This window comes from Gordionus sp. m RMFG-2023, chromosome 4 (genome assembly GCF_954871325.1).
Source record: "Gordionus sp. m RMFG-2023 chromosome 4, tfGorSpeb1-WG-v2, whole genome shotgun sequence".
NCBI classification, from domain to species: domain Eukaryota; kingdom Metazoa; phylum Nematomorpha; class Gordioida; order Chordodea; family Parachordodidae; genus Gordionus; species Gordionus sp. m RMFG-2023.
Window position 1 is genome coordinate 27,920,631 of NC_088778.1, and position 15,987 is coordinate 27,936,617.

Below are 15,987 nucleotides of genomic sequence, written 5' to 3' on the forward strand. Positions count from 1 at the left end.
GTTCGTTTTTCTTTTTTAACCGCCATCGTTTTCGCCTAATGTTATTTAGTAATAAATTTTAATGATAAATATTTTATATATATAATATATTAATTAATTTCTTTTCTAGTGATCAAGTTAGATGTTTCAAATCATAAGTTAAGGAATACGGATAATTTAATTTGCAGATATTTAATAAAAAAAATTTTGATTATAAGTTCAACTATTTTGTTAATTAATGCTTTAATGTGAAGATTTATATTGTACTTTTAAGATATTTATATTAATATATTTTAATGAGATTAGGTTTTTTTTACTAGAAGAGGTTATGCAATTTAGCTATTAAATGTATCCCACCATGTTCTGCAACTGAGGTTATGGCAGTCATGTATAATTATCTTATGATAAAGCATATCAATAGATGTACAACTATTATGTATGAGATACAACAAATTGTTTCTAATTAGGTATGATTGAGAATTTATACTCAATCTTTTTGCAAACTTATTTCTAATTGTTTGAAAATTGGAAAATAATGATATCCTTATGCAAAATTATGTTTTGTGTAAAATTAACTTTTTTTATTAAATTTACAATTTTAAATGAGTTAATCAAAAAAAATTTACATATATAATACACTTTCTTTAGTATTAATTTGTTATCTTTTTTTATAATTAATTAAGAAATTGAATTGAGATATTCTGAATATCAATTGGTATTGGTTCAACAAATATGTTTTGAAGATAAAGATCCAACTTTTGATGTATTAGAAATATATATAATTTAATTAATGAGTTTAAATAATTTTAAGTTTATCATAATAGACATAAATGCATATACACCTATATTTTATTTCACTAAAATTATTTCAATGGTTATCATTTAAGTTTTAAATTTCTGTTTCAATTGATCATTTTATAAACATCTTAGACATTTTTATCGAATTTACTTATAAATTTTTTTTAGAATGGATAGACGCATTAGCATTTGTCAAAGATGGACCCATTATCGATCTGAAATGGATTATTAAATAATTTTAGAGATTAGTCACAGGTTCGACTCAGGAATTGATGATGTATAAATTATAAGTATTTATAATAACGGTTAAAATATTGTTATATTTACTTATCTAATAAAATGAACTTAAATATACTATGTTGTTCAGTGTTATACAAGTGTTATTCATCAAATAAATTATTTAATATATTAGTACATAAGATAATTAAATTATAAAAAATATTATCAACTATTAGGAACTTACATTGATAATATTATAAATTTTATAAATTAATAACTGATATATATATATTTAGAAGGAAAATTAAGCTTTTAAACATCTATTACGTATTTTAGTTTTTTACATAGTTAATTAAGTTATATTCAATAGAGTACTTTTATAGTATATAAATATAAAATTAAATGCGAATCCTTAATTTATAATTTTTAAACATAAATTAAATGGCCGAACAATTTTTACAAACACTACCACTAATTTTCATATCGACGAAATAAGATGTAGCATTTTAAAATATATATTAACATTTTTATTTTTTTGTATAAAGGTGCCGATGAATAAAAAAAATGCATCATTGGTGGCATATGACGATGTTAGTTCTGATGATGATAGGCAATCCCAAAAGAAAAAAGATTTGGCAACAGATAAAGAAGTACAGTTATCACCTATCTCACATTGCTCGTCAGTTTCCAATGAAAAGATTGATTCAAAATCAGCAAAAAAATGCCACAAACACAAAAAAAAGAAAAAAAGGCACAGGGATGAAGAGGAATATTTAACAAAAGAATCTAAAAAATCTAAGCCAAATACAGATGAAACTCATAGGTCCAATAATTTTTCTTACCAAAATTCTGAACAAGAATCAGATAATATCATTCATAATAAATCAACTGAATTTGAGAGAACCCCAAGCCCATATTTTTCCAAAGGCAATATTCTAAAGAAGTAATTATTGGCATATTGATAACTAAATATTATTTTTTTTAGGGAGAAAGTATATCAACCAAATTTTAAACATGATGATTCAGCCAGATATCCTAAGACACACAACTCTTTAACTGAAACTAAGGAGAAAAGATACAAATCTTCATATCATGAAAAAAATATTAAAAATAAACATGAAAAATATTCAAAGCATAAATCATATATTTCATCACCAATTAAATCACCATCTCATTCACATGATGATCAAAATATGAATATCCAAACAAATGTTGCATCTCCTATTAACTCTGAACATTATTCTCATAGAAGTGAACCATTTGATCCTCCTAAAAAATCAGCAACCAAAAGCTTAGTTGATGAAAATTTTAGAAGTCCGAATTATAATAAGCACAAAAAGAAAAATCATAAAAACAAAGATTCATTAACACGTACTTCCCATGAAGATGACAAGTTTGATAAACAAAAAAGTAAAATTTCTTCACATTCCACTAAAAAGAATAAGGATAATAAAAAGCGGGATAAAAAATTGGATCCCTCTCAATCTCAGTCTTACAGACAATCTGATGAAACCCTATACTCTGAAAGTTATACGGCTAATAAAAATGATGCAATAATGGAGGAGAGTGAAACAGAGGCAATGGACAAAAAATACAGAAGTAAAAATAAATCTAAAAAGGGGAAATCAAATAAAAAACATCGCCATTCATCTAGAAGAAATCACTTTTCTTCTTCACATAGGAGTCACTATATGCATGTGCGTACTCAGTTTAGTGATAGTTTAGCAGCTGAGATAAGAAAGGATAGGGAGGCTCTGAAAGCTCTAACTACACTCTCGAAAGAACCATCAAAGGAGGGTGAAATTGAAACAAAAGAAATGGACAATGAAAGGAATATTGGAATGAAAGATGTTATAAATGTGGAAAAGTTTAAAGAAACATTACCTGATGTTAATAAAAATGATAATGTTGAGCTAGGCACTCAAAATGAAAATATTAAGAAAAAGCATATCAATCCAGATAATATTCACAATAAACTCGAAATTGGACCCAATGGTCACCCTATAGTCAATGTATCCATTCCCTTACACCATGACCTTAAAATAAAGAATGCTAGTATTACTCAATTTAATTCAAGTACAGAAGAAGTATCAACTATGCAACAGGATATTGTAAAAGATGATCACATGACAAAATTAGTTAAAACTATTGAAACAGACAAGAAATGTGAATCACCCCTTACCGTGGTTAATAAAATTACAGATCTGCCTCTTCCACCCATGGATTTCGAAAATGAAGATACCATAGTTGAGGTTGAAAAGAAAAGCTTTCAGATATCCAAAGTGCATGAGCAGTCATCCTATCATTCTTTTTATAAAGGGAAGTTTAGAAAATCTAGCCATGAATCTTTTGATATTGACAATAGGGACATGAGGAAACGGATAAAGTAAATTTATTGAGTTTAAAGATTTATTTTGCACTCATTATTTTTGATATTCTTATTAAATATATAAGAAGATTCTATCATATGATATTAAAAATATTTTAGGCTTAATTTATTTAATAAAAAAATATCTCTTTATTTATAGGATACTTGAAAAGAATAATATTCAAACACACACTTGGGGCAATAAATATATAGATATGTATGATATAATGACACAGATTGGTGAAGGAACCTATGGACAGGTGTATAAAGCTAAGGATACCTTAAATGGTAATTTTAAAAATGTATAATATTAATTAGAAAATTCCTCTAAAATATTTTTTAAATTTAAATAATTTTTCTAGAATCTTTCTTAAATTGTAGATTCACACCATCAATTTTTATAATATAGTATTATTGGGTTTATTTAGGCTCTTATATTTTGTATTACAGCTCATATTTATAGGCTGAGATTGATTTTAAAACCAAATTAACACTTTTTTTAGTGAACAAATTTAAATTATAGTTTGGTTTTATATTAGCTGGATAAAAACTTTATTTTTTGAATAACACATTCAGGTGACATAGTAGCCCTCAAGAAAGTGAGACTTGAAAACGAGAAAGAAGGCTTTCCCATCACTGCAGTCAGGGAAATAAAAATTCTTTGTCAATTACAACACCCAAACATTGTGTGTTTAAAAGATATTGTGACTGACAAGCAAGATGCCCTGGAATTCAAGAAGGATAAAGGGAAAGGTAATACAATTATATTTTAAGGTGTCATTTGTTACCCTTAATAAGAGAAGAAAAAAAGAGCATTTTTTAGGGCTTTTTTGGGTTTTATTTTTAAAGCTTAAATCGTTTATTAGCATGCTATTTTTAAAAAAAATTTTAATGAATTTGCATGAATCATTTGTATTTTAGCATCATGCATGGAATTCATCACCTCATGAATTTTTGAATACCATTGGTTTAATCATCGTTTAAAATCTATATAAATGATTTAAACCAAGACTGTGAACTTTCCTTCTATAAAAGGTTTCATGTATGGGTTCTGGTTCATGTGGGCTCAATGTTGGTGGTCCTGAAAAATAAAAACTTATAAAATTTAGAAAAATTAAACAGAATATCAGTTATTTATAAACTTTATTTTACTATATTTAATCCTTATCATAAATATTATTTATCATTATAATTAAAATATATACGAATTATCATGGTATCTTATAAAATCGAGATGTTAAAATTAAAATATCGATTTTTATGCCTAACTTTGACAGTGCATTGCAACTTGCAATTAATAAAACTATTTTATCTTTTGTCTTGTCTATAATTTAATAATCAAACAAATAAAATTTAATATTCCTAAAATATCTATTATTAAAAAAGTTACAAAATGTGCTGTTATAATTTTTACATAAAATGAATGGAGTACTCTAAATTATAATAAAAATGTTTCACCCAAAATAATTTCACCAAAAAATGTTTTTATATGAAAAATAAAATTATGTTAAATGTATTAAATGATTTGCATTTTTTTTATATATAATTTTTATTTAGTTATTTATAGTATATTTTTATAAAAATAAAGATTTAATATTTAGAATAAAATTAGTGAATCCCAGTTTGGGTTCAGTAAAATATTGATTGGGATCGAAGGGTTCTAGTTCACAGCTCAGATTTGAACTTTAAAAATTTGCTAAATACCTGTAATAAATATTAGATTTCTTTTTAAAATCTGCTAAACGAAATTTTATAATTAGAGATCTGCAAGTAGGTCTGGCCCATACACAGTAGGCCAGGTCGGGCCTATTTTTTAAAAGAATCTAGTTTGGGCTGGGTTGGGCCAAATATTTTTTTTAAAAAATAAAGGCCGTGTCGGGGTCTTCTAAATTCTTTTAAATATATCATCTAAATTTATCAATTTTATATTAAATTTTATGTGTAAAATTATAAAAATTAATTTGCATATTTAAATAAATTTGGACTGGGCTGGTAAATTTTTTTAAAAAAAAATTCAGGTTTGGGCCTAGCTGGTAAAACTTTTTTAGAAAAATTAGGCCTTACATATCACTAATTTTGCCCATTCTATATACAAATTTTTCACTTAAATTTATTAGGAAAAAAGTTATTTATTCTTTTATCTAAATAAAATTACTTATATTTTTGCTCATAATATAAGGATCATTCTACCTGGTATTTGAATACATGGATCACGACCTTATGGGGATCCTAGATTCTGGTCTGGTCACACTCAAAGAAGAACACATCGCCTGTTACATCAAACAATTGCTGGATGGACTTTATTTTTGTCATTCTAGAAATTTCCTTCATAGAGATATAAAGGGCTCCAACATTTTGCTCAATAACAAGTTAGTCTTTTTTTTCCTTTTGCAGCATGATAACTCTTAGAAATTGAAGTGTTTTGGGGTTTTCAAATGATCCGTTTATTTGTTAACTTATGTTTTTCACATATTTTTAAAACAAAAATGCAATTTTAATTTAAACAAAGAAGGCTTTTTTTAGAAAAACCTAAACACTTACACTCAGTTTCTAAGAGCTATTAGTATTTTTTTACAAAATCAGATTATATTTAGGTTTCTTCTATCAATTTCATTATTGATAACTATATAATAATTTAAAAAAAAAAAAAATTAGCCAGATTTTATGTTTTTGTTTGAACTAAAAATATGATATTTTAAGGAAAAATAATAATTCTTTTTATAAATTAAACAATCTCATATCTGAAAACGAAAAATGCCTATCTTTCATATTACAATTAGTCCTTTGCTTATTCATATAAAATTCAGCAAAAAAATCAACAACACGATTTTATTTATTATATATCACCAAGCTCTTCCCCCCCCCCCCATTTCTTTTACAAAATTAAGATTTTTGCCAAAATAATATTGAGCAACCCACGAGGTTTCTTTAATAGATATCCAAATTTTTCTGCAATCTATGAGCAAAATACCTATGCTTGCACAATATTTTTTTTGGCTAAAATATTGGGTTTACCGTTTAACAACACTACCCTTTTTATTCAAAAAGCTTTAATTTTTTTTTGTGCTACGATTGTAAGACAGTCCTAAAGGATCTTACTCTTACGGATGGGGATAGAAAAGTCCTAATTGCCTCTGTTTACAATTTGCTATTGAAATTTTTTTTTCGCCTTTATATCTATATTTGCATAGAAAATCATAATGGAATAGAGAATTAATGTAAGTGCAATAATTTTAAAAAGTTGTAATTTATAAAAAAGAATCTAGCAATTGTCTTGATTAAAATAAATAAAGTATATCTGTAAAGGTAATCTTTAATAGAAATACTTAATCAAATACAAGATAATCTTTACAGTGAATATATATCTATATAAATTTAAACTATAAACTATTAAATCATTTAATCTATTCCTTTCCTTCAGTCATGTCCCTACCCTCTCTTGAATTCCCGGGCAATCCTTAATCAAATGATCCTCCTTACCACATTTAAGACATCTTCTATACCACTCCATATTTCTCACTTCACCTACTACATTGCATTCCCTACTGATATGACCCTCTCTGCCACATCTAAAATAACGTATTCCCTTTACTATCTTCCTTCCCAGAACCTCCATCTCAGCCCTTCTTTCCACACGGAATCCTACATTACAATTCCCCTCACATACTCTCCTCACACTTATTCTTCCCATCCAAAACCCCACATAATACACTATTAAAACTATTACTAATACAATTATTGCTAATACATGTAACTGACTAACAGTATAATAGATATATTTGGCCATTTCCACCCTATTACTATAATAAAGAAACTAAAAACTTAATTAAATATATTCTAAAGTACTGATTTGATAATAACAAAATCCCTGTTAAAACTATCAATGTATAAATAATATAACTCATTAATTTTAACAAATTAAACTAATTTAACCTGAATTCTTCTAAATATGCACAAGGTTCCAGGTTTCAAGTACAACTGTAAAGATAATCTTTAATTTTTAGTTTCTTTATTATAGTAATAGGGTGGAAATGGCAAAATTTATCTATTATACTGTTAGTCAGTTACATGTATTAGCAATAATTGTATTAATAGTTTTAATAGTGTATTATGTGGGGTTTTGGATGGGAAGAATAAGTGTGAGGGGAATTGTAATGCAGGATTCCGGGTGGAAAGAAGGGCTGAGATGGAGGTTCTGGGAAGGAAGATAGTAAAGAGAATAAGTTGTTTTAGATGAGGTAGAGAGGGTCATATCAGTAGGGAATGCAATGTAGTAGGTGAAGTGAGATATGAAGGGGTATAGAAGATGTTTTAAATGTGGTAAGGAGGATCATTTGATTAAGGATTGCCCGGGAATTCAAGAGAGGGTAGGGACATGACTGAAGGAAAGGAGTAGATTTATTCATTATATGGCAGATACTAAGGTGACGTAAAGAATAATATTAATTGTGAAATTATTGAAACTTTGAAGATAATTTGAAATTCTTACTCTTTGATGAATATCGTTTGAAATCAATTATAGGAATTCTGAAATAATCTTAAAACATATAAAATTATTTATACATTTCATAGTAAAATTGTTAGAATTTATTGCAGTGTATTTCTTAAAATAATAGTTCTAGATGACTAAAAAATAGGCCAATTAGGCTCTATCTGCAGGTGTGTGCCAATGAAAATCCGGTTTACAGAGCGTGTTAATATGTTTCTGATAGAGATCTGATAAAAACTAGGTTTAGTTTGCTTGAAATTGGATTCTTACCCAACTCTATAGACTGATAATAAACAATATTTGAAAGTATATATTTTTTTTAACACTGAAATCCAACATTGTCATTAAGGTTTCAAAATAAAATATATTTGCTTTATCTTTTTTTCATCTGCTTTTTTTTTAATGAAAAATGATTTTTTTTTATATTTCATCATAAAATTTTTTTACTCTTCTATTTAACCCAAATTATTATTTTTTGCCTAAAAAATCAAAGGGGACAAATTAAGCTAGCAGATTTTGGACTAGCTCGACTATTCAATGCTGACGATAAAGAACGCCCATACACCAACAAAGTCATAACCTTATGGTACAGGCCTCCGGAATTATTGCTGGGTGAAGAGAGGTATGGGCCAGCTATCGATATTTGGAGTTTGGGGTGAGGAAAACAATATTCCATTTCTTTATCGAATACCTATTTTATTTTTTTATTTAGGCACACGTCATCTCTTATGATGACCCTTATTTAAATATAAAAGTACAGCTTTGTTTATGAATGCAAATTTTTCCCTCCCATTGTTTCCTAATGTTCTTTGATGCTCTATTAGTTTTTAGTTCATACATGACAGATGAGTGATGTCATTTAATAGCTTAGCGAATTTATATGACAGAATCTGTATATATGAGATTGATATTTTTTTATTAATATGAATAATTCTTGGATAATTGTGTCGAGAAATGGAATTAAAGATAAAGTTTATATTAACATAACAGAAAATTTGCCTTGTCAAGTCTCATCAAAAGATTATATAAACTCGATCAGCTGTTGTTGAATTGCGTTACATTGCGTCCATGATATGATTGAATGCAAACCTATAAACGAATAATTCAAAATATTTTTACTTATATATTTGTTTACATTTAAATGAACTTACCATATAACAAGTTGTATCCTGGGAGAAATGTTTACGAAAAAACCGCTATTCCAGGCCGGGGTAGAATTGGCCCAACTCGAAACGATAAGCAAATTATGTGGCTCTCCCTCACCTTCTGTATGGCCCAACGTCGTCAATCTCCCCTTCTACCACACCATGAAACTCAAAAAGCCATACAGGAGAAAACTTAGAGAAGAATTTTCTTTGTGAGTTCTTTCTTTTTTTAAAAAAATATTCTATTTTGTGAAATTTTATGTTTTGAAAGACGTTTAAAAAATTAAGGCGTTTTTAAAAAATTAATATTAATATAGTTAATTTATATATGCAAATGTGATATAATTTATTTAGTATATTTATTTTCTAATTTTTTTTGTCTGCAGTGCTCCAGAGATGGCCATAGACCTGCTGGATAGAATGCTAGAACTCGACCCTTCTAAAAGGATCACTTCCTTAAACGCCCTGAACCACCCTTGGCTCATTAACGTTGACTTAAAAAATGCTCAACCTCCCGAGTAAACATTGCTTTAAAATTTTTTATTGAAAAAAAAATAGAGCATAGGCGCCATTAAGGGGAGGTGAAATCTTTTTCTTGTTGGATAAAATTTGGTGATAAATTTAGATATACATCACACAATTGTAACTGGAGGTCAGCATTTGATGGGTTTTCACATACGCCCATTCTTACAGGTGGCCCAGTTTAAAAACGTACCCCATGTGGACCCCTAATTTTAATTGCTTTTTCATATTTTTAAGCCGAGATGTTGAAAAAATTTAATAACCAGCTAAGTTTAGCTTTTATAATAGCATGAAAATGATTTTTGAGTGTTGGTCATTATTTAATTGATGACTGATTGAATGATAAATCTGACTTATAACCAGAAAAGCAAAAGAAAAAAAAACAAAAAATAACTACCACCAAATATCAATTAAATCAAATTAGGACACAGCTTGTATACTTTTTACTTTTAGAAAATAGATTTCAAAAATTTATTGATAATTTTTTATGTCCATTACAAAATTTTATACGCACATAAATAAACATGGTTAACCCCTTTTATGAAATTTTAAAATATATATTACAATATCATATTTTTTTGATTGAGTGACTGACACTCGTAGGGAAAATAATTTTTCATGAATTTACTCCTGATCTCATATCTCCAAAAGTGTATTGCCCACATGCCTTAGCCTTTCAGATATCATAATATAGATTAAAAAGGCACTTACAAAATATTAAATTTATCTATTATGAAATTTTAAAATATATATTACAATATCATATTTTTTTGATTGAGTGACTGACACTCGTAGGGAAAATAATTTTTCATGAATTTACTCCTGATCTCATATCTCCAAAAGTGTATTGCCCACATGCCTTAGCCTTTCAGATATGATAATATAGATTGAAAAGGCACTTACAAAATATTAAATTTATACTTAATACTTATAGCAGAACGTCCTTATTTAAACCATGAAAATGTTTAAAAAAAGGATTATTATCTATTTTAGTTTCCGATATAATCTATGTATTATATATATTTGATACAGGAATTAATTCAATATTATATTTTCAAAGCGAATACATGAATTATCTAGACGATTAAACAGTTTAAATAAGATTAATAGATGCGTACAATCCCTGGGGAAATAAAATATAGATTCAACTCATGCCTCGAAAAATAATATTGTTATATTTCCTTTCTGTTTTTCCATATTTTGCATTGCATATGACAAATTATAAAATGTTTAAAAAATTAATATGTTATGCAAAAATTATAAGATATTGGTAAATATTTGTTGTTCATTTTCTTGTAATAAATAGAATAAAAGGGAACATTAAAAAATGAGAATTATATTTTTAAAAAAAATTGTTTGAGATTTCTTCCTCTGTGAGTTTTTATAATAATTCGGGTTATGAGTTGTGCCATGATCTAAAATAAGTAAGCCAAAAAACGATTTTACAACTCTCTAAGATGGAGGTGCGATCAATAGAACGTTCCAAAAAATTGATATCTCTTGATATAGATGTGGAAGTGGTATCCAATACCACTAAAAAATTAAAAAATTTTAAGGGATGGACACACCTGTTCATGCACAGTGAAATAACATTTTCTCAATTCTTAATCCATGTTATTTTATTTTCATAATAAAACTTTAACCCCCACATTTTATTTAAACTAATAATGTGTAGATTACCGATATACCAAGATTGTCACGAGATGTGGAGTAAAGCCAGGCGCAAGGCCCTTAAAAGAGGGGATACACTACCACTATCCTCGATAAGCAATGTTATTCCCAAAAGTACCACTTCTATATCAGTCGCCACAAATTTAAGCTCGATCAATTATGTATCAAATAATTTAAATAATGCAAAGAAAATTTCGTCTGATCAAAAGCTAGTGCAATTAGGTAAAAATAATTTTTTTTAATACTAAAGTATAATATTCTCTTAAGAATGTATTTTATTTATTAAAGATTGATAAGTATGTTAGAAATATTATTGAATTATATATTTTTTTAAAAAAATTATCATAACAAAAAAAAAATATGTTTTCCTTTTGAATTTTATCCCGAATTTTTTGCACATTTGGTGAAATTTATCTTCTAACTTTAAATCAATAAATAGAAATATCATGATTGTTAATTTTTTGAAAATTCTTTTCATAATATTATTAGTCAAATAATATAATATTTGAAAATTTATAATTCAATATTTATTTTATGTCACTTCACATATAAGCCATAATTTAAATAATATATTATTTTTTGAAAAGCTAAATAATTTGTATCGTTATTATTCATACAAATATTAAATAATTTGATTCGTTTTAAAATAACTCCAAATAATGATCTATTTTGTGTTGTTAAACAGCTTGTTTTGAGCCGATTCTTAAAAACTGCAAGCTCAATATTTCATCAAGAAAAGATATGTTCTTAAAAGGAACAAAGGTCAAGACATATATTATCGAAATTTCGAGACCTAGGCAATATTTTTCTGGCTAAAATATTGAGTTAATCTTTTTAAAAATCGGGTCAAACCCAGATTGAAAATCTTATATACCATGCACAAAAAATCTTTTAAAAAGATTGACGTTAATCACTAAAATTATAGTTTTATATAATCATACCTATAAACTGTTAAAACAATAGGCTCTTTGCCTCGAACTAAATCCGTCATTCTTCCTTCTAACGACCTTCTCCCTATACCCAATTACCAAGCTCAAGTTGCACCAAAATCGGTCACCAAAAATAAGCAAGAAAGAGAGGAATGTATGAAAAATATATCCCTGGCTTCTTTTCAAAAACCGGGTGGTAGCTTTACCTATGACCCCGACCCGCTCAAGCGTTTAGCTAGGAATGATTCATTGAGCGATTCCTATGGCTCCTCTTCGTCATCATCCATCTCCAAAATCGATGCCAAAGTCGAGGTATAATCTTAGAATCTAATAGTTGAGAAAATTGTTGCATGAGTGATTGATTCTATCGTAAAATACGAAAATAGCAATTCATATGACAAATAGATTATGAATCTTTTGCCCTAAATAGGCATAACCATATATAAGTATTTATCTATCAAAGTTTGGTTCTTATCTCTATTTACTCCTCCCCCACCTCTCCTATTCCAGATAAGTTCACTCCATATACTTAGGTGACGTCTTGTAATTAACTTATATTATCGGTGACAAATTGATTAAGTTATGATAAATAAATATTTGGGAGGGGAGATCAAATTTAAATCATATGGGTTTTTGTTTTAATATTCTTTTCTTGAAAAATGTTTATTAAATTCACTCTTACCTCCCACCCATTTAACCTTTTACTGAAGTTGTTATAACTGGCTATCTTCTATAAATAACCTTTAACTCATAAAAATTTGTTCTCCTTGGCAAAATTTAGATTATTTATAATATTCGGTTAATAATCATTATAGGATATCATATATGATTGAACCATACACCTTGACATGATGCAGTCACTGCCATATATGGTTATTTAGGGTTTGGAATTAATATAATTCAATGTTGGTAATTTATAATGAAATTATTATTCTTCAAAAAAACTTTAATAATTCCTATTTCTTATTCACAAAAGCTCCAAAAACCAGTTGTTTCGGCACATAATTCTTCGATTTCGAAAACAGGCTCCTCGTTCACAGACAATAACAATGTGAAGACCAATTCGGCCCAACAACTAGCCTTCCTAGCCGACCTGCTGAACGAACGCAAAGTTGTCAACTTAGCTCAACTCGCAAGTTTGGTCAACGTGGATTTGGACCCAGCCACAGCTAAACAACTAGCTCATGTTGATGGTAAGGTCTTATTAGCTGCTGCCCTAGCGCAGGCTGGCAAAGCTCCACATTCGCAACCTACAGCCCAACACCCTCAACCCCCACCACCATTGCCTCCCCCACCAATCCCTCCTACTCTTCCACCTCCACCAATTCCACCTCCGTTCATTATGGCGAATCCTCATAGTTCTCTCATTCCTTCCCCATACAACCATCACCCGCCTCATCCTCCCTCAGTGGGCCACTATTTCCCACAGGTTCCCATGCCATTTCCTCCACCCCCTGGGGTTCCTTACACACGGCATTGAATTTTATTTATACTTATTATGCATATAAAAAAATCTCAAATTTATGCTGTAACATGCAAGAACGTGATATTATTGGTGCCCTCCTGAACCGCCTCGCATTTTTGTGTTATAAACTGAGGTCACCCTAGAAAATTGTATCTTCTCTTAAAAGTTCTTACAACACATACACATACAGGACACAGGCACGATTATAGTAATGATGTTTTAAAAGAATAACTTTATAAGTTATTTATATTTAAAAATATGCATCATATTACTCAAACGTAAAATAGTTATATATGTTTCATTCGTTTTCCATTTATTATTTTATATATGGAATTAAATTATTTTTTTACCCACTCTCCTCCCCACTATATTTCATCCCATAAATATTGACCTTAGATAAAGTTACGTGGTAACAAAACCAAAATTATTTAATACATATCAATGACATGTTATTTATAAAATATACGGTGATCTTTTTTTCGCAAAAATTTTATATTATTTCGTGTTTCTTCTTATGAGTGTGTTATATACGATTTCAGTTGTGCGAATGATTATAAAATAAAAATAACTATATATTTATATTTTCAAAACCATTTTTGTTATACAATATTCCAAGAGTTATTTTAATAAATAAATATTTTTGGTAATTATTATAGTACCTTTCACGCTCAGGCCATATATTTCTTCACGTTGCTTTTAAAACGGTCAAAAATTTATAATGGTAACTTGTATCTTTCTACCCAATTATTATTAAATTTTATGCACTTATTAATTGACATATATCAGGAATTAATAGGATTTTAGTTTTTAACCTATTAATATTATTAATTCTGCTGAGTTATTTTAGTATGTATAAATTATTAATTTACATATATCAAGTTTTTAACCTAAAAAACTCGTCTCCATCTTTAAGTTAAACTTGGATATTGAGTTATTTAGGCTAGCTCCATTGGACTTTGTCAAAATTGATTCAAGCAACACTAATCACGGCCTATTGATAATTATTTGATTTAAAGAAATACAAATAACTATTCGATTCGAGAAATACGAACGATAATTTTTATAAAAAAAATTGACTAATAATAAATTTAAAATTATTTGTGTTCTTAAATTTTTTAAAAATCGTAATTATTCTAATTATTTCTTAATTTTTGAAACTAGGCCGGGTTTTAACAATCACAGCATATTTCAGACTACTCCACTCCAGCATGTTCTTTTCATTGTTATTTTACAGGCACAAATATTATAACAAGAAACAATTAGAGAAAATTAGTTTAAAAATATAATTATTTTTTGATTGTTATCTTACGTAAGAATATGATTTATGCAACAAATATTTTTGGATTTTAGCTTTTCTTTATTCTGGACTATATGAAATGTAGGAAAAATTTAGTTTTTAAAGATTCGGATCATTCCTATTCCCATTATTTCCATTTTACGGAAGCCTAATCATCAAAGACCTCATTTAGAATGCTTGCACAAAAAAAATACACACAGTGTCCAAAAACCCGGATGGTCTATTAGATTTTATTTACTGATTTATATAATATTTTTTTAAAAATATTTTTGTAATTTACTTTGATTTCCAAACAGCAGGCTTTATGCATACCTTTTTTTTAAAGCAGAAAATTAGTGTTACTCAATTTAACTTGATTTTTTTTTGATATTGTATGATTAATTAATTCGATAATTTTTATTTAGCTCAGAATGTTTTTCCCTATTATAGATTAGACATGTGCCTTCCATGCATTAATTCTATCCGACGCTTTCGATTAATGATAAGAATAGCCAATTTTGATATTAAGAGAATGAGTATTATAATGTTCTATATACACTTTTTTGCAAAATGCGTTTTTTTTCGATAAATCAATCCATCATCAACTAACTTCCAGATCAATCATCAATAAAAATGTTAAAATGTAATTTAGAATAATCCTTTATTTGCATTATCATGGTGTGATCCATCTAAAATACAAAAAATTTATTTTTTTGATGTTCTCTTAATAAATAGAATAGAATACTCTAATTATCTTCCAACGTTATGGAGTTATAAATCGAAGGAAATTTTGGTTATGATCTATTTTTTTAGAAAATACCTATTTGGGGGATGTGGGAAAGGCTTAAAATAAAATCTAATTTGGAAATGATATTAATTAATACTGTAAATTTTTAAAAGCAGATTTGGGTTATTATATTTAATTAAAGGTACAGAAAACGATAAATAAAAATAGTAAATATTAAAAATCAAAATTGTTGGCTACTATAGAATGACTACCGGTGTTGAACAGCTTGACTAACTCAATATTTTATCCAGAAAAATTAAGCCTAAGCATCGAGTTTTCACTAATAGATGCCAAAACCTTTTGTACTATCCTTAAACAAAATTTTCTATCTTGCCTAAT

General features: G+C 27.7%; 1 protein-coding gene across 3 annotated transcripts; it reads left to right on the forward strand.

Annotated features, from left to right (window-relative positions):
- Positions 1–14,153, forward strand: LOC135927791 (cyclin-dependent kinase 12-like). 3 transcript variants are annotated; one of them, XM_065463977.1, is made up of 14 exons: positions 1–48; positions 663–742; positions 946–1,054; positions 1,542–1,939; positions 1,982–3,382; positions 3,525–3,652; positions 3,941–4,117; positions 5,544–5,733; positions 8,347–8,508; positions 9,016–9,210; positions 9,385–9,516; positions 11,196–11,413; positions 12,155–12,432; positions 13,097–14,153. In XM_065463977.1, the coding sequence occupies exons 4-14, from the start codon at positions 1,548–1,550 to the stop codon at positions 13,598–13,600; spliced, it is 3,777 nt and encodes a 1,258-aa protein (XP_065320049.1). In that variant the 5' UTR covers positions 1–48; positions 663–742; positions 946–1,054; positions 1,542–1,547; the 3' UTR covers positions 13,601–14,153. The 3 variants fall into 3 exon arrangements, with proteins under 3 accessions (XP_065320049.1, XP_065320050.1, XP_065320051.1); XM_065463978.1 differs by having other exon boundaries at positions 946–1,032; XM_065463979.1 differs by lacking the exons at positions 1–48; positions 663–742; positions 946–1,054 and adding an exon at positions 1,442–1,494.
- The last annotated feature ends 1,834 nt before the right edge of the window (positions 14,154–15,987 follow it).